The sequence below is a fragment of the Misgurnus anguillicaudatus genome, chromosome 7 (assembly GCF_027580225.2).
Source record: "Misgurnus anguillicaudatus chromosome 7, ASM2758022v2, whole genome shotgun sequence".
Classification (NCBI taxonomy): Eukaryota; Metazoa; Chordata; class Actinopteri; order Cypriniformes; family Cobitidae; genus Misgurnus; species Misgurnus anguillicaudatus.
In genome coordinates, this window is record NC_073343.2 from 33,229,018 (window position 1) to 33,250,406 (window position 21,389).

Sequence of the window (21,389 nt, forward strand, 5' to 3'; positions counted from 1 at the left end):
CGTTTATTTCTATAAAATCAAATAGATGTTTAAAGGAAACTACCTGTTTGCACAGAATATTTTCACCTCAGATTGACAATGTATCACCTCAAGGTGTCACTCACACAATATCAAGTCAATATGATATGGAGTTTGTAAAATACAGCTCTCCAAAATAGCATGAATACTCAATTATTTCTATAGGATCAAGTAGATGTTTAATGGAAACTACCTGTTTGCACAGAATGATTTTACCTCAAAGCGACAACACACCACCTCAACGTGTCACTCACACAACATCAAGCCAATCCGACATGGAGCCCGCAAAATACAGCCCTCCAAAATATCACAAATACCTGACCGTTTCTATAAGATCAAATAGGTGCCCAAAGGAAACCACCTGTTTGCACAGAATGATTTTACCTCAGAGTGACAGTATACCATCTCAGGGTGTCACTCACACCGTATCAGGCCAATCTGATATAGAGTTTGTAAAATACAGCTCTCCAAAATAACCTAATTACATGTTATTTTATAAGATCAAATACATGTTTAAAGGAAACTACCTGTTTGCACAGAATAATTTCACCTCAGATTGACAGTATACCACCTCAATGTGTCACTCAAACCATATCAGGCCAATCTGATATGGAGTTTGTAAAATACAGCTCTCCAAAATATCATAAATACTTGATTGTTTCTATAAGATCAAATAGGTGCTTAAAGGAAACTACCTGTTTGCACAGAATGATTTTACCCCAGAGTGACAGTGTATCATCTCAGGGTGTCACTCACACCGTATCAGGCCAATCTGATATGGAGTTTGTAAAATACAGCTCTCCAAAATAACCTAAATACATGTTATTTCTATAAGATCAAATACATGTTTAAAGGAAACTACCTGTTTGCACAGAATTATTTTACCTAGGAGTGACAGTATACCACCTCAAGGTGTCACTCACACCGTATCAGGCCAATCTGATATGGAGTTTGTAAAATACAGCTCTCCAAAATAACCTAAATACATGTTATTTTATAAGATCAAATACATGTTTAAAGGAAACTACCTGTTTGCACAGAATAATTTCACCTCAGATTGACAGTATACCACCTCAATGTGTCACTCAAACCATATCAGACCAATCTGATATGGAGTTTGTAAAATACAGCTCTCCAAAATATCATAAATACATGATTGTTTCTATGAGATCAAATAGGTGCTTAAAGGAAACTACCTGTTTGCACAGAATGATTTTACCTCAGAGTGACAGTATACCATCTCAGGGTGTCACTCACACCGTATCAGGCCAATCTGATATGGAGTTTGTAAAATACAGCTCTCCAAAATAACCTAAATACATGTTATTTTATAAGATCAAATACATGTTTAAAGGAAACTGCCTGTTTGCACAAAGTAATTTCACTTCAGAGTGACAGTATACCATCTGAGGGTGTCACTTACATCATATCAGGCCAATCTGATATGGAGTTTGTAAAATACATCTCTCCAAAATAACCTAAATACATGTTATTTCTATAAGATCAAATACATGTTTAAAGGAAACTACCTGTTTGCACAGAATAATTTCACCTCAGATTGACAGTATACCACCTCAAGGTGTCACTTACACAATATCAAGTCAATCTGATATGGAGTTTGTAAAATACAGCTCTCCAAAATAACCTAAATACATGTTATTTTATAAGATCAAATACATGTTTAAAGGAAACTACCTGTCTGCACAGAATAACTCCACCTCAGAACGACAGCACACCACCTCAAGGTGTCACTCAAACCATATCAGGCCAATCTGATATGGAGTTTGTTAAATACAGCTCTCCAAAATATCATAAATACTTGATTGTTTCTATAAGATCAAATAGGTGCTTAAAGGAAACTACCTGTTTGCACAGAATGATTTTACGTCAGAGTGACAGTATACCATCTCAGGGTGTCACTCGCACCGTATCAGGCCAATCTGATATGGAGTTTGTAAAATACAGCTCTCCAAGATAACCTAGATACATGTTGTTTTATAAGATCAAATACATGTTTAAAGGAAACTACCTGTTTGCACAGAATAATTTCACCTCAGATTGACAGTATACCACCTCAATGTGTCACTCAAACCATATCAGACCAATCTGATATGGAGTTTGTAAAATACAGCTCTCCAAAATATCATAAATACATGATTGTTTCTATGAGATCAAATGGTTGCTTGAGGGAGGCTGCCTGTTTGCACGGAATGATTTTGCCTCGGAGTGGCAGTGTGCCATCTCAGGGTGTCACTCGCACCGTATCAGGCCAATCTGATATGGAGTTTGTAAAATACAGCTCTCCAAAATAACCTAAATACATGTTATTTCAATAAGATCAAATACATGTTTAAAGGAAACTGCCTGTTTGCACAAAGTAATTTCACTTCAGAGTGACAGTATACCATCTGAGGGTGTCACTTACATCATATCAGGCCAATCTGATATGGAGTTTGTAAAATACAGCTCTCCAAAATAACCTAAATACATGTTTATTTCTATAAAATCAAATAGATGTTTAAAGGAAACTACCTGTTTGCACAGAATAATTTCACCTCAGATTGACAGTATACCACCTCAAGGTGTCACTCACACAATATCAAGTCAATATGATATGGAGTTTGTAAAATACAGCTCTTCAAAATAACCTAAATACAGGCTTATTTCTACAAGATCAAATAGGTGCCCAAAGGAAACTACCTGTTTGCACAGAATGATTTTACCTCAGAGTGACAGTATACCACCTCAAGGTGTCACTCACACAATATCAAGTCAATATGATATGGAGTTTGTAAAATACAGCTCTCTAAAATGGCATGAAAACTCAGTTGTTTCTCTAAAATCAAATAGATGTTTAAAGGAAACTACCTGTTTGCACAGAATAATTTCACCTCAGATTGACAGTATACCACCTCAAGGTGTCACTCACACAATATCAGGTCAGTCTGGTGTGTAGTTTGTGGATTGCAGCCCTCCAAAATATCATAAATACTTGATTGTTTCTAAAAGATCAAATAGGTGCTTAAAGGAAACTACCTGTTTGCACAGAATGATTTTACCTCAGAGTGACAGTATATCATCTGAAGGTGTCACTCACACAAAATCAGGCCAATCTGATATGGAGTTTGTAAAACACAGCTCTCCAAAATATCATAAATACTCAATTATTTCTATAAGATCAAATAGATGCTTAAAGGAAACTACCTGTTTGCATAGAATAATGTAACTTCATATGGACAGTATCCCATCTCAGGATATCACTCACAACATATCGGGACAGTCTGATATGGAATTTGTCAAATACAGCTCTTCAAAAGAATTTAAATACACATTTTATTTTACAAACTCTGTATCAGATTGACTTTGTATTGTGTGAGTGACGCCTTGAGGTGGTATGCTGTCAGTCTGGGTTGAGATTATTCTGTACAAACAGGTAGTTTCCTTTAAAAATCTATTTGATCTTATAGAAATAAACATGTATTTAGGTTATTTTGGAGAGCTGTATTTTACAAACTCCATATCAGATTGGCCTGATTTTGTGTTAATGACACCTTCAGATGATATCCTGTCACTCTGAAGTGAAATTATTTTTTAACAGGTAGTTTCCTTTAACCATATATTTGATTTTATAGAAATAATTGAGTATTTATGTTATTTTGGAGAGCTGTATTTTACAAACTCCATATCACATTGGCCTGATACGGTGTGAGTGACACATTGATGTGGTATACTGTCACTCTGAGGTAAAATCATTCTGTGCAAACAGGTAGTTTCCTTTAAGCACCTATTTGATCTTATAGAAATAAACATGTATTTAGGTTGTTTTGGAGAGCTGTATTTTACAAACTCCATATCAGATTGGCCTGATATGTTGTGAGTGACACCTTGAGGTGGTATACTGTCACTCTGAGGTAAAATGATTCTGTGCAAACAGGTAGTTTTCTTTGCACATGTATTTGATCTTATAGAAATAAACATGTATTTAGGTTATTTTAGAGAGCTTTAATTTACAAACTCCATATCAGATTGACCTGATATTTTGTGAGTGACACCTTGAGGTGGGATACTGTCACTCTGAGGTAAAATCATTCTGTGCAAACAGGTAGTTTCCTTTAAACATCTATTTGATCTTAAAAAAAACTATTTGATCTTATAGAAACAATCAAGTATTTATGATATTTTGGAGGGCTGTATTTTACAAACTTTATATCAGATTGACTTGATATTGTGTGAGTGACAAATTGAGGTGGTATACTGTCACTCTGAGGTAAAATCATTCTGTGCAAACAGGTAGTTTCCTTTAAGCACCTATTTGATCTTATAGAAATAAACATGTATTTAGGTTATTTTGAAGAGCTGTATTTTACAAACTCCATATCAGATTGGCCTGATACAGTGTGAGTGACACATTGAGGTGGTATACTGTCACTCTGAGGTAAAATCATTCTGTGCAAACAGGTAGTTTCCTTTAAGCACATATTTTATCTTATAGAAATAAACATGTATTTAGGTTATTTTGGAAAGCTGTATTTTACAAACTCCACATCAGATTGGCCTGATATGTTGTGAGTGACACCTTGAGGTGGGATACTGTCACTCTGAGGTAAAATCATTCTGTGCAAACAGGTAGTTTCCTTTAAACATCTATTTGATCTTACAAAAAACTATTTGATCTTATAGAAACAACCAAGTATTCATGATATTTTGGAGAGCTGTATTTTACAAACTCCATATCAGATTGGCCTGATATGGTTTGAGTGACACATTGAGTTGGTATACTGTCACTCTTAGGAAAATCATTCTGTGCAAACAGGTAGTTTCCTTTAAGCACCTATTTGATCTTATAGAAATAAACATGTATTTAGGTTATTTTGGAGAGCTGTAATTTACAAACTCCATATCAGATTGGCCTGATATGTTGTGAGTGACACCTTCAGGTGGGATACTGTCACTCTGAGGTAAAATCATTCTGTGCAAACAGGTAGTTTTCTTTAAGCACCTATTTGATCTTATAGAAACAATCAATTATTTATGATATTTTGGAGTGCTGTAATTTACAAACTCCATATCAGATTGGCCTGATATGTTGTGAGTGACACCTTGAGGTGGGATACTGTCACTCTGAGGTAAAATCAATCTGTGCAAACAGGTAGTTTCCTTTAAACATCTATTTGATCTTAAAAAAATATTTGATCTTATAGAAACAATCAAGTATTTATGATATTTTGGAGAGCTGTATTTTACAAACTCCATATCAGATTGACTTGATATTGTGTGAGTGACACCTTGAGGTGGTATACTGTCACTCTTAGGTAAAATCATTCTGTGCAAGCAGGTAGTTTCCTTTTGGCATCTATTTGGTCTTGTGAAAATAAACGTGTGTTTGGGTTATTTTGGAGAGCTGTATTTTACAAACTCCATATCAGATTGGCCTGATACAGTGTGAGTGACAAATTGAGGTAGTATACTGTCACTCTGAGGTAAAATCATTCTGTGCAAACAGGTAGTTTCCTTTAAGCACCTATTTGATCTTATAGAAATAAACATCTATTTAGGTTATTTTGGAGAGCTGTATTTTACAAACTCCATATCAGATTGGCCTGATACAGTGTGTGTGACACATTGAGGTGGTATACTGTCACTCTGAGGTAAAATCATTCTGTGCAAACAGGTAGTTTCCTTTAAGCACCTATTTGATCTTATAGAAATAAACATGTATTTAGGTTATTTTGGAGAGCTGTATTTTACAAACTTCATATCAGATTGGCCTGATATGTTGTGAGTGACACCTTGAGGTGGTATACTATCACTCTTAGGTAAAATCATTCTGTGCAAACAGGTAGTTTCCTTTTAACATCTATTTGATCTTATAAAAACAAACATGCATTTAGGTTATTTTGGAGAGCTGCAACCCACAAACTCCATATCAGACTGACCTGATATTTTGTGAGTGACACCTTGAGGTGGTATACTGTCACTCTTAGGTAAAATCATTCTGTGCAACCAGGTAGTTTCCTTTTAACATCTATTTTATCTTATAAAAAAACATGTATTTAGGTTATTTTGGAGAGCTGTAATTTACAAACTCCATATCAGATTGACCTGATATTTTGTGAGTGACACCCCGAGGTGGGACACTGCCACTCCGAGGCAAAACCACTCCGTGCAAACAGGTAGCTTCCACCAAACATCTAATTGATCTTAAAAAAAACTATTTGATCCTATAGAAACAATCAAGCATTCACGACATTTTGGAGGGCTGTATTTTACAAACTTCATATCAAATTGACTTGATATTGTGTGAGTGACAAATTGAGGTGGTATACTGTCACTCTGAGGTAAAATCATTCTGTGCAAACAGGTAGTTTCCTTTAAGCACCTATTTGATCTTATAGAAATAAACATCTATTTAGGTTATTTTGGAGAGCTGTATTTTACAAACTCCATATCAGATTGGCCTGATACAGTTTGAGTGACACATTGAGGTGGTATACTGTCACTCTTAGGTAAAATCATTCTGTGCAAACAGGTAGTTTCCTTTAAGCACCTATTTGATCTTATAGAAATAAACATGTATTTAGGTTATTTTGGAGAGCTGTATTTTACAAACTCCATATCAGATTGGCCTGATATGTTGTGAGTGACACCTTGAGGTGGTATACTGTCACTCCTAGGTAAAATAATTCTGTGCAAACAGGTAGTTTCCTTTTAACATCTATTTGATCTTATAAAAATAAACATGTATTTAGGTTATTTTGGAGAGCTGTAATTTACAAACTCCATAACAGATTGACCTGATATTTTGTGAGTGACACCTTGAGGTGGGATACTGTCACTCTGAGGTACAATCATTCTGTGCAAACAGGTAGTTTCCTTTAAACATCTATTTGATCTTAAAAAAACTATTTGATCTTATAGAAACAATCAAGTATTTATGATATTTCGGAGAGCTGTATTTTACAAACTCCATATCAGATTGACGTGATATTGTGTGAGTGACACCTTGAGGTGGTATACTGTCACTCTTAGGTAAAATCATTCCGTGCAAACAGGTAGTTTCCTTTTAACATCTATTTTATCTTATACAAATAAACATGTATTTAGGTTATTTTGGAGAGCTGTAATTTACAAACTCCATATCAGATTGACCTGATATGTTGTGAGTGACACCTTGAGGTGGGATACTGTCACTCTGAGGTAAAATCATTCTGTGCAAACAGGTAGTTTCCTTTAAACATCTATTTGATCTTAAAAAAAAACTATTTGATCTTATAGAAACAATCAAGTATTTATGATATTTTGGAGGGCTGTATTTTACAAACTTCATATCAGATTGCCTTGATATTGTGTGAGTGACAAATTGAGGTGGTATACTGTCACTCTGAGGTAAAATCATTCTGTGCAAACAGGTAGTTTCCTTTAAGCACCTATTTGATCTTATAGAAATAAACATCTATTTAGGTTATTTTGGAGAGCGGTATTTTACAAACTCCATATCAGATTGGCCTGATACCGTGTGAGTGACACATTGAGGTGGTATACTGTCACTCTGAGGTAAAATCATTCTGTGCAATCAAGTAGTTTCCTTTAAGCACCTATTTGATCTTATAGAAATAAACATGTATTTAGGTTATTTTGGAGAGCTGTATTTTACAAACTCCATATCAGATTGGCCTGATATGTTGTGAGTGACACCTTGAGGTGGTATACTGTCACTCTTAGGTAAAATCATTCTGTGCAAACAGGTAGTTTCCTTTTAACATCTATTTGATCTTATAAAAATAAACATGTATTTAGGTTATTTTGGAGAGCTGTAATTTACAAACTCCATATCAGATTGACCTGATATTTTGTGAGTGACACCTTGAGGTGGTATACTGTCACTCTTAGGTAAAATCATTCTGTGCAACCAGGTAGTTTCCTTTTAACATCTATTTTATCTTATTTAAAAAAACATGTATTTAGGTTATTTTGGAGAGCTGTAATTTACAAACTCCATATCAGATTGACCTGATATTTTGTGAGTGACACCTTGAGGTGGGATACTGTCACTCTGAGGTAAAATCATTCTGTGCAAACAGGTAGTTTCCTTTAAACATCTATTTGATCTTAAAAAAAACTATTTGATCTTATAGAAACAATCAAGTATTTATGATATTTTGGAGGGCTGTATTTTACAAACTTCATATCAAATTGACTTGATATTGTGTGAGTGACAAATTGAGGTGGTATACTGTCACTCTGAGGTAAAATCATTCTGTGCAAACAGGTAGTTTCCTTTAAGCACCTATTTGATCTTATAGAAATAAACATCTATTTAGGTTATTTTGGAGAGCTGTATTTTACAAACTCCATATCAGATTGGCCTGATACAGTGTGAGTGACACATTGAGGTGGTATACTGTCACTCTGAGGTAAAATCATTCTGTGCAATCAGGTAGTTTCCTTTAAGCACCTAATTGATCTTATAGAAATAAACATGTATTTAGGTTATTTTGGAGAGCTGTATTTTAAAAACTCCATATCAGATTGGCCTGATATGTTGTGAGTGACACCTTGAGGTGGTATACTGTCACTCTTAGGTAAAATCATTCTGTGCAAACAGGTAGTTTCCTTTTAACATCTATTTGATCTTATAAAAATAAACATGTATTTAGGTTATTTTGGAGAGCTGTAATTTATTAACTCCATATCAGATTGGCCTGATATGTTGTGAGTGACACCTTGAGGTGGTATACTGTCACTCTGAGGTAAAATCATTCTGTGCAAACAGGTAGTTTCCTTTAAGCACCTATTTGATCTTATAGAAATAAACATCTATTTAGGTTATTTTGGAAAGCTGTATTTTACAAACTCCATATCAGATTGGCCTGATATGTTGTGAGTGACACCTTGAGGTGGTATACTGTCACTCTGAGGTAAAATCATTCTGTGCAAACAGGTAGTTTCCTTTAAACATCTATTTGATCTTAAAAAAAACGATTTGATCTTATAGAAACAACCAAGTATTCATGATATTGTGGAGAGCTGTATTTTACAAACTCCATATCAGATTGACTTGATATTGTGTGAGTGACACCTTGAGGTGGTATACTGTCACTCTTAGGTAAAATCATTCTGTGCAAACAGGTAGTTTCCTTTTAACATCTATTTGATTTTATAGAAATAGACGTGTATTTAGGTTATTTTGGAGAGCTATATTTTACAAATTCCATATCAGATTGGCCTAATACGGTGTAAGTGACACCCTCAGATTGTATACTGTCAATCTGAGGTAAAATCATTCTCTGCAAACAGGTAGTTTCCTTTAAGCACCTATTTGATCTTATAGAAACAATCAAGTATTACTTATATTTTGGAGAGCTGTATTTTACAAAATCCATATCAGATTGGCCTGGTATGGTGTGAGTGACACCTTGAGGTTGGATACTGTCACTCTCAGATGAAATTATTCTGTGCAAACAGGTCGTTTCCTTTAAGCACCTCTTTGATCTTATAGAAATAAACATGTATTTGATCTTATAGAAATAGCAAACCTGCACTGGGCCTTTAGGCTATGCCTATACAGAGCCTTCGTAGGCTTACTTGCAGGGAATTTCCTAGCAACCAATTTAAATACCGTAGCCTAGCAACAGCCCAGCAATCACATAGAATGTCACAGCAACAGCCTAACAACCACCCTTGATATGCTGGCAACTTCATAGTGATCCACCGTAATATCTCAACAAAAGCCTAGCAATAACCAATAAAACCCTATCAACAGTCTAGCAATCACCCAGAAAACAAGAGCAATAGCATAGCAACCAACCAGAATTCCACAACAACAACCTAGCAACCACACAGAACCCCAGAGCAACAGCCTAGCAACCGCCATAATTCCCTAGCAACCACAAAGAACGCCAGATCAACAGCCTAGCAACCACCCATATAGCCTAGCAACAGTTTAGCAATCACAGAGAAAACCAAAGCTATACCCTAGCTACCATTTAAAAAAAAATTGTAACAGCCTAGCAACCACACATAATGCAACAGAAATAGCCCAGCAAACAACGACAACACCCCAACAATGATCCAAAACAGACACAGAATGCAACAGAAACAGCCCAGCAACCACCCATAATACCCTAGCAATGACTTTAAACTGACACAGAATGCAATAGAAATAGCCTAGCAACCACCTACAATACCCTAGCAACGACTTAGAATGCAATAGAAATAGCCTAGCAACCACCCACAATACCCTAGCAATGATTTAAAACAGACACAGAATGCAACAGAAACATCATAGCAACCCCCCATAATACCCTAGCAACGACTTAAACAGACACATACTGCAACAGAAATAGCCTAGCAATCACCCATAATACCCTAGCAATGAATTAAAACAGACATAGAATGCAATAGAAACAGCCTAGCAACCATGCAGAATGCAACAGAAACAGCCTAGCAACCACCCATAATACCCTAGCAATGACTTTTAACAGACAGAATGCAATAGAAACAGCCTATCAGCCACCAATAATACCCTAACAACGACTTAAACAGACACAGAATGCAACAGAAACAGACTAGCAACCACCCATAAACCCTAGCAACAGTCTAGCAATCACAGAAAACCAAAGCTATACCCTAGCAACCACTTAAAAAGCCCTAGCAATAGCATAGCAAGCAACCAGAATGCAACACAAACAACCTAGCAACCACGCATAAAACCCTAGTAACAGCCTAGCAACCACACAGAATGCAAGAGAAACAACCTAGCAACCACCCATAATACCCTAGCAACAACTTAAAGAACCCTAGCAACAGCCTAGCAACCACACAGAATGCAAGAGAAGCCGCCTAGCAACCACCCATAATACCATAGCAACAACTTAAAGAACCCTAGCAACAGCCTAGCAACCACACAGAATGCAAGAGAGACCGCCTAGCAACCACCCATAATACCATAGCAATGACTTAAAACAGACACAAAATGCAACAGAAACAGCCTAGCAACCAAACAGAATGCAACAGAAACAGCCTAGCAACCACTTATATAACCCTAGCAACCACACAGAATGCAAGATAAACAGCCTAGCAACCACCCATAATACCCTAGCAATGACAACAGACACATAATGCAACAGAAACAGCCTAGCAACCAAACAGAATGCAACAGAAACAGCCTAGCAACCACTTATAGAACCCTAGCAACCACACTGAATGCAAGAGAAACAGCCTAGCAACCACCCATAATACCCTAGCAATGACTTTTAACAGACAGAATGCAATAGAAACAGCCTATCAGCCACCAATAATACCCTAGCAACGACTTAAACAGACACAGAATGCAACAGTAACAGACTAGCAACCACCCATAAACCCTAGCAACAGTCTAGCGATCACAGAAAACCAAAGCTATACCCTAGCAACCACTTAAAAAGCCCTAGCAATAGCATGGCAAGCAACCAGAATGCAACACAAACAACCTAGCAACCACGCATAAAACCCTAGTAACAGCCTAGCAACCACACAGAATGCAAGAGAAACAACCTAGCAACCACCCATAATACCCTAGCAACAACTTAAAGAACCCTAGCAACAGCCTAGCAACCACACAGAATGCAAGAGAGACCGCCTAGCAACCACCCATAATACCATAGCAACAACTTAAAGAACCCTAGCAACAGCCTAGCAACCACACAGAATGCAAGAGAGACCGCCTATCAACCACCCATAATACCATAGCAATGACTTAAAACAGACACAAAATGCAACAGAAACAGCCTAGCAACCAAACAGAATGCAACAGAAACAGCCTAGCAACCACTTATAGAACCCTAGCAACCACACAGAATGCAAGAGAGACCGCCCAGCAACCACCCATAATACCCTAGCAATGACAACAGACACATAATGCAACAGAAACAGCCTAGCAACCAAACGGAATGCAACAGAAACAGCCTAGCAACCACTTATAGAACCCTAGCAACCACACTGAATGCAAGAGAAACAGCCTAGCAACCACCCATAATACCCTAGCAATGACTTTTAACAGACAGAATACAATAGAAACAGCCTATCAGCCACCAATAATACCCTAGCAACGACTTAAACAGACACAGAATGCAACAGAAACAGACTAGCAACCACCCATAAACCCTAGCAACAGTCTAGCAATCACAGAAAACCAAAGCTATACCCTAGCAACCACTTAAAAAGCCCTAGCAATAGCATAGCAAGCAACCAGAATGCAACACAAACAACCTAGCAACCATGCATAAAACCCTAGTAACAGCCTAGCAACCACACAGAATGCAAGAGAAACAACCTAGCAACCACCCATAATACCCTAGCAACAACTTAAAGAACCCTAGCAACAGCCTAGCAACCACACAGAATGCAAGAGAGACCGCCTAGCAACCACCCACAACACCACAGCAACAACCCAAAGAACCCCAGCAACAGCCCAGCAACCACACAGAACGCAAGAGAGACCGCCCAGCAACCACCCACAACACCACAGCAACGACCCAAAACAGACACAAAATGCAACAGAAACAGCCCAGCAACCAAACAGAATGCAACAGAAACAGCCCAGCAACCACCCACACAACCATAGCAACCACACAGAATGCAAGAGAAACAGCCTAGCAACCACCCATAATACCCTAGCAATGACAACAGACACATAATGCAACAGAAACAGCCTAGCAACCAAACAGAATGCAACAGAAACAGCCTAGCAACCAATTATAGAACCCTAGCAACCACACTGAATGCAAGAGAAACAGCCTAGCAACCACCCATAATACCCTAGCAATGACTTAAAACAGACACATAATGCAACAGAAATATCAACAGATTAAGTGAGAAACTTTTATTTTGAAATCATTCCTCTCGTGCATTTACCGTAATGTCTAATTTATGTGCACACAGAAAAAAAACGGGGGGCTAGTTTGACCGTCTTTTTCGGAGTGGCGGCTGGCTTGACCGCAGTAGTACCCTGGAGGTGCCTGACACCAGCATTACCATCAGTCATCGTTTCACAATGCTCTCCTTTTTAGAGTTAAGTGTGTATGAATTTACCATACCATTCATCCAAAAGTAATACATTACTTTTGTGGGAAAGACAAATAAACATTTAAGATCCATTTACAGGTCCCTTAAACTTTTTGAGGTTCTCCAGATGTTAAAGGTTCTTTATGGAACCATACTAAACAAAAAAGGGCTTTGTGCAGCACCTTTATTTTTAAGAGTGTAGCTATAGCACAGCATGTGCATATGATTACTTAATATATGGATGTATTTGAAAATAAAATTAGATTTGAATATCAGGATGAAATCTGGTAAGTGATGACCTACAAGATGCAAATAATTAAGAAATGCATGCGAGTTGGTTAAGGTCTGTTATTCAGTCATTTATACTTAAATAAATCATCTGCACAATAGTTCACATTTTCTATTGAAACATCCAGATGTGATTCTTACCGCCTGAGAGAAAGACCAAGATCGGACGCCACTGCTGCTGTACCTGTTGATGAGATGATTTGGCTTTAATGCAAGACCAGACATGTTAAATATGAAAAAAATGTACGCTATAGGACCCTAGCAAGAAATGTATGACAACAGCTATTCTATGGGGCGATTTTCACAACAGGATTTAGATTAATCCAGGACTAGGCCTTAGTTATATTAGGACATTTAAATAGTTTTTACAAACAAACCTAAAACAATACAGGTGTGCATCTTGATACAAAATAATGACACTGATATAATTATGTTAAGATAAGTCAGTGCAAGATGTTTTAAATTAAGGCAGCTTCTCAAACATGCATTTTAGTCTGGGATTAGGATAAGCCCCTTGTTGCTATTGGTAAATACACTCACCTAAAGGATTATTAGGAACACCATACTAATACTGTGTTTGACCCCCTTTCTCCTTCAGAACCGCCTTTAATTCTACGTGGCATTGATTCAACAAGGTGCTGAAAGCATTCTTTAGAAATCTTGTCCCATATTGATAGGATAGCATCTTGCAGTTGATGGATTGAGATCTGGTGACTGTGGGGGCCATTTTAGTGAATTCATTGTCATGCTCAAGAAACCAATTTGAAATGATTCGAGCTTTGTGACATGGTGCATTATCCTGCTGGAAATAGCCAGAGGATGAGTACATGGTGGTCATAAAGGGATGGACATGGTCAGAAACAATGCTCAGGTAGGCCGTGGCATTTAAATGATGCCCAATTGGCCTAAAGTGTGCCAAGAAAACGTCCCTCACACCATTACACCAGTGCATTAATGAGAAATTGAACAAGTGTTCCTAATAATCCTTTAGGTGAGTGTATACACAGTGATTTATGGGAATAAACAGAGTTTTTGTGTCTGTTTAAATATGTGCTCAGTGAACATTTGAGCAGTTTTAAGCACATTATGCAGACGGCTTAGAAAAAACTAGCTGTTATTAAGATGAATGCTCTGTTTTATAGCTCTTCACGCATGCATGCAAGACTATTTTTATTTTTACTTTATATATGCTGAATGTATACAGTAATACAGGTTTAAAAACCATTGATAGTATGTGCTTTAAAGAAAGCATTCAATACTTAAAGGATGCATTTTCGGTCAACTAAATGGCTGATAGATGGTGGATGGTTTTAAACCAAACTAATATACGTTTAACATTTAAGGTTATGCCTTTAACCAAACAGTGTTGTCCCTGTTTACTCATTATTACAGTAGAAAGGGCCACATTACTTCTGTATGGCATTATTAACATACTGTTTATATTTAGGTGTTTATTTTACTAAGCCCTGGGCTTTCCATCATATACAGCACTAAATTATTTATCATGAAGTTGCACAGATAACATTGCACATTTACATTTATTCATTTAGCAGATGCTTTTATTCATTTATGAAAGCTACTTACAAATGAATAGGCATTCAATATTTAGTTACGTTTACAAATAGCAAAATTGTTGAAGCTGTTTTTATTTCGGTTCATTATGGTTGTGCATTGCTATTTTTTCGGTGACATATTTAGCTGCATAGCTAAATTTTGCAATATATTTGCACTACAGCAAACAGTGTGACTCAGTTCTGTACCCACCTGTTGATGAATGCGTTATTAGGAGTCCAATCACGATCCTGTGGCAGGACATAAAGATTTAACATCATTTAACAAGACCGCTGATCCTTACAGATTTCATTAGCTGTATTGTGTTTATCACTTAAAACAACTTGTCAGTATTTAGTTACTGCTGAACACATAAATTATTCATCCAAAGTAGACATCAACTATGATTATTATCTCAAAAGCTACGGTTGATCTCTGAATAGTAGCATATGTCTCAGATACCACAAGACAGAAATGAAAGATACTGTATGATAACTTGATTTGCATCGGCACTGTCTACCTTAATATTCATCCCATATTCCCATGCAAAACAGGCTTGATTTTAATTTATGCTGAATAAAGTCTAATATGAAGTGAAAATTCACATTACATGCAAAGCTAGAAGATGCAGTGTTTAGGTCAAAAGTGTTGATTGCATTAAAGCCTCCAAAACTTTGTTTGGGACAATAAATACAAAAACGCGCACAATGCATTTCTTCAATTAAAATGCATAATTAATTGGGTTTTAGTGAAGCAGGAAATCATTCGGTTATGAAGGAATTAAGGGAAACTAGAAGCTGGTACGAAGAAGAGTTACTGTAAGATGGAAGCAGGAAAAAGAGGTCAAGACACCACGAGGCCAAGAAGGTTAAATTGCATTCATTCATGTTGTGTAAACTTGCACTGTACGGTCTTGTACTACAAACATATTTTTTTGTGTATTTAATAAACATTTAAGATTGTTTGTAGCGAAAAATGATGTAATATGTTATGCCAAAATAAAAAGTTTGTGTTTCGGTCCTTATTATCTCATGCAGTTTTTCCTTCAATATCAAAATTTCTGCTGCATACAGACAGATACTTGGTATACTAAGTCCCAACAACTTTGGTTTTTAATTAAAACAACCATATAATTAAATAAAGACAATACAAATCAAATATCTAGAACAGCACATTTAATGGACAGATTTCACTGCTGTGGTACAAAATGCAAAAACGGTACAAAAACAACCAATGAGAAGCACAAATGCTTAATACTGTCTCATTCAGAAATTGCAATAAAACTGTTTGTAAACTCTGTGTTTTATAAAACATGAGGATCATTTCTCAAGTCAAAGCAATATACTGCTAAAGCTGAACATGGCACATGATTGACTGGTTTAACTGCTTGACAGGTTAATAAAGCAGAAACGCTCAGTTTTATTGTGCACACATCTAGAAATGTTTCAGGGCAAACGCTGGGTTCACACTAGGACTTGCTAGTAAACCTGCACTACAAATGAGATTCAATCTCAGCAAAGGCAAATAAGCAAAAATCATGCATAGATTTTGCAGGGACAATCATTGTATCAAAGAAAGCTTTAATTTTAAATGAGTAGTTCACCCAAAAATGAGACTGTTGTTACACTATTTTATCTGTGGAACGTATAGGGAGATATTTTGAAGAATGTCTGAGCTGCAAATAACATTCTTCAAAATTTTCAGAATTGCAAAATGAAAAAAAAAATGCACCACAAAGTAGTTATTTCATTACATATGTTTAGGAGCTTGACATTAATTACATTTGGGCATTTAGCAGACACTTTTATCCAAAGTGACTAACAAATAAGTCAAAGGTCGTACAGGTATATGTGTAGCAATAGCCAACAATACATCTGCGTCAAATTTTTCGTTTTTTTAGGCCAAAATCATTAGGATATTAAATAAAGATCATGTTTTATGAAGATATTTTGTACATTTATCATATATATATATATATATATATATATATATATATATATATATATATATATATATATATATATATATATATATATATATATATATATAAATTATTTTTAGTAATGCGTGTTGTTAAGGACTTCATTTGGACAATTTTAACCTCTAAAGGCGAAGGTATACTAGGGCCATCCGCTTGATGTCATTTTCGTTATCAGGAGGGTCCACGGTCGTCAGTGCGCACCCCAAGATTTTAAACCGAACGGATAGTACGTGTACAACAGCGCATGCGCAAGAAAGTATTTAGAACGAAGACTCCATTACAAACAATTACACAAAGGCAAAAGACAGCGTTTGCACACACACCATCGTTTTTTCTTCTTTTATTTTCAATTCTTCCAAGAACAGAAAGCTGTGGAGCATTTTCGTCACCATAATGTTTGATTCATGTTCTTTGTTTTCTTGTTGTTTGTTCTAAACTTTGTTTGCAATGGTGGATTTGCTACTTTTCTTCATCTATCCTAATTTTTTTTTAATGTACTGTAAATGTCGCGAATCAGTGTTGCTCTGACGACCTGGTACAGTAATAATTAAAAAATAAAAAATCATTTGTATTGCGTACAAGTCGAACACGGCCATCCACACGTAGCCGCGGTTGAGTATACTTTGAAAGCTGCGCGGACACTTGCGTGCACGAGACGGATGCGGAAAGAAAGTATACCCGGCCCTTAATCTTGGTCTTGTTTTAAAGAAAACACTTTTTCACGAAAGTCTGGAGTTGAAAGAATTAAATAAAAAATTGTAATAGCAATTTATATTTATTTTAATAAATAAAATAATGCAATAAAGTATATATTTTATACATAAAATTATAGAAAATAAAATGTTTCATGCCAGAAATAGTATGTCTTAACTAGTTAGACTCCAAATTTCAAGTTAAAGAGCACCTATTTCATTGCTAACAAACAACATTATTTTGTGTATTTGGTTTAATACAATGTGTTCGCGTGGTTTATGGTTAAAAAAACACATTAATTTCAACAAACCGTACATTTTTGTAGCGCCAGATTTCACTCTCTTCCTGAAACGCATAGATTTGAAAAGCTCTGTGTCCCTGATTGGCCAGCTAATCTGTACGTTTTGATTGGCCTGAAAACGTGATGTGACGCTCCTTATCATGTTTGAAAGATTCGGTTGCTAACAGGAGTTAACTTAAAGGCTGGAGGAATTATGATAATGTCGGTCTTTACTACATCACCAATCCCAGGAAGTAAACTGTTGCCTACAATCTGTGTGTTTGTTGTAATCCAAGAAAAAGATTTACGTTGGAGACGATAACTAGCATCATTGTTTACTTTGGGGTTTGTACCTTTTGCATATCATTAACATGAACTAATACACACTTACACACCAAAGGAAATGTAAAATCGTGAACCAGACAATAGGTGCTCTTTAAAATCACAAAAAAGATCTGGTTTGTGTTTTACCAACAGCGGCCACTAGGTGTCAACGGTTTGCTGCATGCTCTTGTCACAAATTAATAAATGACTGTCACTGCATTATTATTACTGCTAAAAGGTTCTGGAAAAATGTGAAATCCATATTCTTAGAGCTTTGTCAGTATGTCATGATTAGATTAAAATGCACATACAAAATATTGAAGTAAAGTAAATATTGAAGGTGATTTTCTCAATATTTAAAATGTTTGCACCCTCAGATTCTAGACTTTCAAATAGTTGCCATATATTGTGCTATCGTAACAAAGCATACATTAATGGAAAGCTTTTTTATTCAACAGATGATCTATAAAATATAGTTTTGTGGATGCTTAGTGTCCCACTTCCACATAAGTAAAAATACAGGTTTGGAACTAAATGTAAATGATGACATTCAATTTTGGGTGAACTAACCCTTTAATGAAGATGTGCGGAAAAATACTAACATTCCCAAAAACCACGGCTTTCAACATGTAATAAGCATCCAGGAAAATATCAGGCTTGTTAAATTGCCCATGTTATGTACCGAATAAAGCAATGCACAATACCACAAAAAGATTAAAATAACTTACACAACTTTCTTGTAACACATAAAGAAAACAAAATATTCAAACTCACAGTTTCCAATCCTGAAATCTATTGCAAGTTATGCATCTACAAAAGCGACAAGTTGAGAAACAACATGATTTGTTTCTCTGTAATTTGTTAGATAAGAAATGAAAGGGTTGACTTAACCGTTTGGAAAAACATTGGGTTTAGTTATTAAATACTCAAATGACTTCTCAGCTGTGTTTTGGATTTGCATTAGGTTTTAAACCATAAACTATGCAGAGGTAGATTTTAAAGACTTTATATACAAATCAATACTGTAGCTTAGGATTTCAAACCTGATATTGGTTTTGAAAATACAACAACTAATTCCCCAAAAATGTGTTTCCAAACATTCATTGAGGTCGAGTTATTGCGTTAAGGCAATCTAGTCCAGCGGCATTATGGGTAAATAAGAGGCACAAAGAAAAATCCCAAGAGAAAGACAGTGAAAGCGAGATGGACGTGAGAAACAGAGCTGGACAAAGGCACCGAGGTGACAGACAGGGAACCCGGGGTAGACGGCAAGCTGACGCGTTAGTGAGTCAAAAGCTTAAGTCTTGTGATCCAACTGACCAGTAGTGAAGGCTCCGCAGAGGGGCGTTTGGGTGATGATGTCATGGGGGTCTTTTTCATTAAGTCCTCGTGATAAGGGATGGTGGCACTGTTGTGTAGGTCTGTACTAAAGATGAATCTGTGATTCTGTCTGCGGTCGACCCCGCGTGCGGGTGTCTCTGCTATAGATTTATACGATGATCCAGGCCCCGGAGATTCTTCAGTGATAGTTGGTATACGTTCGTTGCTTAGGTATCTATATAGCAAATCCTCACCTAGACACCAGAAGATTTCATTAAATAGTGCAAAAACTTGATAAATCCAACATTTGACATCCTCAATTGAGAATAAAATATTCAAGCAATATGGTATAAAAGAGTGTGGGTTAATGTGGTCACCATTCACAGTAAAGTACAACGAGTGACTCTTTGCTTTATTAAAAGGTTGACAAATGATCAGTCCATCACACAATCGCAATTCACCCTGGAATACTTTAGGAAAACCAATGGCAACATGGAGAAAACATGCAAACCCCACAGCTTTACAGCCTTCTGGTTGTGAGTCAACAGTGTTACTGAGCAACTAAGCTTTCCAAAAATACTTGAAATATTTATAACAATGTTATTTATATTTATTAATAGTAACAGAATAGAGTGCTGATAGGATGACGTATTTCGTAGACAAAACATGGTAGCGAGTTAGCATTTTTGAACTTCTGGTTCCATTGTCCCAAAGTCAATTGGTATTTGGAACAGAGGTTTTGGTTTTAAACTCCTCAAATAAGATCTTGTGTTAACGTTTTCAAGTTTTATTCAACAACATAAAACATACCAGTAATATCCCCATTCGTGACTTTTTAAAGCTGCTGGACTACAGACTGTCGGGGACTTTAAGGGGGCACTCAAATTATCCAAACCAAACCATGCCCCAGCGCGATTGTCACCCCTCCTTACTCCCCCAGACGCACGCACTCACACTGTACTTTTATCGATCCGAGCCCGGGCGAGCTTTCGTCATTAAGATGCGATTGTTTTGAAAAAAGCAGGAAGTAAAACGCTATCTTAACACTGGAACCCACCGTAATGTTAAGTCTGTGTTTTTATTCTGAGTCGTTTGGTGCACATTCACTTAACCCTGCTGCGCGCGTCAAAAGGTTTTTACGGAGGCAGATGAAGGTGAGTGGTCGCGCAATTGACGTCTTCACCATTTGACTCGCGCTCAGGGGCGATTGCGCTCACCATAGCCTTCCGCGCCTGAGCCCAAGTGAACCGTGCTCCAGCCCACCTCTTTAACCCGGCCGGGGCGCGATTAACCAAACCACGGTACAGAGCGATCACACTAGTCAAATGAACCAGGCTTTGGGGATCAAGCGCGCCCGAGCGCGGTTTGGTTTGGATAGTGGGAGTACACCCTAAATGTCACCACGAATGAGGATCTCAAAAACAACGCAACATGTGAACAAATCCCAACAAAGATTTTTCTTTATCATGAAGCATGTTTTTAAATTTGTATAATAAAGTTTAAAAGAGCTGTTGAAAGCTTTGTGGTGATGACGTTGATGTGGAGAGACAGTGGTGTAATTCACTTGTAGCATTATTGTAGCGAGTAATTTACACGTTAAGTCAATGCAAAGACGCAATAGACTTCCTGTGGCGAGATTCGCGAATGACGTGAATTTCACGCAGAAATGACGCAAGTTAACTCAAAATGTTCAAGGGTGCAACTACATAGATATGTATAAAGGCTAGATGTGTTACGGCGGAGAGTCTAACGTCATCACCTGGCGGCCATCTTACCACAGGGCGATCGCTCAATTGTAGTATTGTGTTTTAATGTACTTTTAAATGACCATAACTTGCTTAATTTTCTACCAATTTTCAAACGGTTTGGTTTCTTACAAACTTTATTAAT

At 36.7% G+C, this 21,389-nt stretch overlaps 1 protein-coding gene across 1 annotated transcript in view; it reads right to left on the bottom strand.

The window, feature by feature from the left end:
• Positions 1-17,425: 17,425 nt before the first annotated feature.
• The window catches only part of LOC129417465 (connector enhancer of kinase suppressor of ras 3), a 49,015-nt gene continuing 45,051 nt past the window's right edge, over positions 17,426-21,389 (bottom strand). Inside the window, 1 exon segment of the mRNA XM_055172157.2 lies at positions 17,426-19,753. Within this exon segment, the coding sequence (XP_055028132.2) occupies positions 19,461-19,753 (293 nt within the window). The 3' untranslated portion in view covers positions 17,426-19,460.